The sequence below is a fragment of the Penaeus monodon genome, chromosome 27 (genome assembly GCF_015228065.2).
Source record: "Penaeus monodon isolate SGIC_2016 chromosome 27, NSTDA_Pmon_1, whole genome shotgun sequence".
NCBI lineage: Eukaryota > Metazoa > Arthropoda > Malacostraca > Decapoda > Penaeidae > Penaeus > Penaeus monodon.
In genome coordinates this window covers 24,230,763-24,231,782 of record NC_051412.1, presented here as the reverse complement: position 1 = coordinate 24,231,782, position 1,020 = coordinate 24,230,763, and the positions used below count along the sequence as shown (strand labels likewise).

Here is a 1,020-nt window from a genome sequence, read left to right as displayed (position 1 = left end):
GGTTAAGATGTAGAAAAGCTACATTTGTTTTTACATATGCAAGCTGTATTATTTTGATACCATATTGATACAACTATTTTCTTTTAGAATTGAGAATGCTATTCTTGCAATAGGTAATATATTTTAGGGAAAGAAGCTTATTTGTATACATTTGTAATTTATAATTATCTAAGGCATATGACATTTCCCTGATTATTTAGCAAAAGTACTTAGATAATGCTTGATTACATCACCATGAGTTTATATTTTCAGACGGTTCCTAAAGTCAAACCCTGCTAAAATGGGGGATGCAGAGTACAACATTCTATTATGTCATGGGTCCAGTAAATACGAGGTGGTGGTTTGGGGCGCCATGACCTTGGCTGACTTGGCCAGTAAGGTTAGTTTGTGTGAGAGATGTGTATTTAACAACTTCTTTATTTTTATAATGCTGGGATAGTGCCAGTATCTTAATTTATTGATTGTTCCTGATGTTTAGAGGATAGTCAAAATATTTGTGGATTCAGTATCTCTCCAGTTAAGATAAGATTAAATACTCATTAATTAATACTTCATTAGAGAGATATTGAATTGATATTTCATAATTACTTCATGAGAAAATAATGTTTTTCCTTATTATCAGATTGACATCTCTGTAAGACCAAAAGGAAAATTATTTAGAAGACACGCCATATTGAATTACTTTTTAGTTTTTTTTTATGATATTAATTGGATGTAAGTGATACTTTTTCAAATGATATACCAACAAAGATTTAACATTATTGAGTATGCAAGGAAGAAGCTAGAATTTTTCCCTAATCCCTTCCTCGTACAGATTGAGGCAGTGACTCATATCTCTCAAGCCAGCCAGAAGATCATATTCAAAGGGAAAAACCTGGCTGACCCGGGTGTGACCCTTGCCAGCTATGGCATTGGGCCCGGGGCAAAAGTCATGGTGTTGGGGAAGAAATACGATCCTGAGGATGATGCTAGTTATCAAGCTGTGGCCCAGGTAGGGAAGTGTCTCATTGTCATTTCAGT

General features: G+C 34.6%; 1 protein-coding gene across 4 annotated transcripts in view; it reads left to right on the top strand.

Moving 5' to 3' along the window:
* The window catches only part of LOC119590699 (BAG family molecular chaperone regulator 1-like), a 14,524-nt gene that overhangs the window by 11,042 nt on the left and 2,462 nt on the right, over positions 1-1,020 (top strand). For all 4 annotated transcript variants that reach the window (XM_037939385.1, XM_037939383.1, XM_037939384.1 and 1 more), the window contains 2 exons: positions 253-379; positions 815-991. In XM_037939385.1, coding sequence (XP_037795313.1) covers positions 281-379; positions 815-991 — 276 coding nt within the window. In that variant the 5' untranslated portion in view covers positions 253-280. The remainder of the gene's footprint in view (positions 1-252; positions 380-814; positions 992-1,020) is intronic.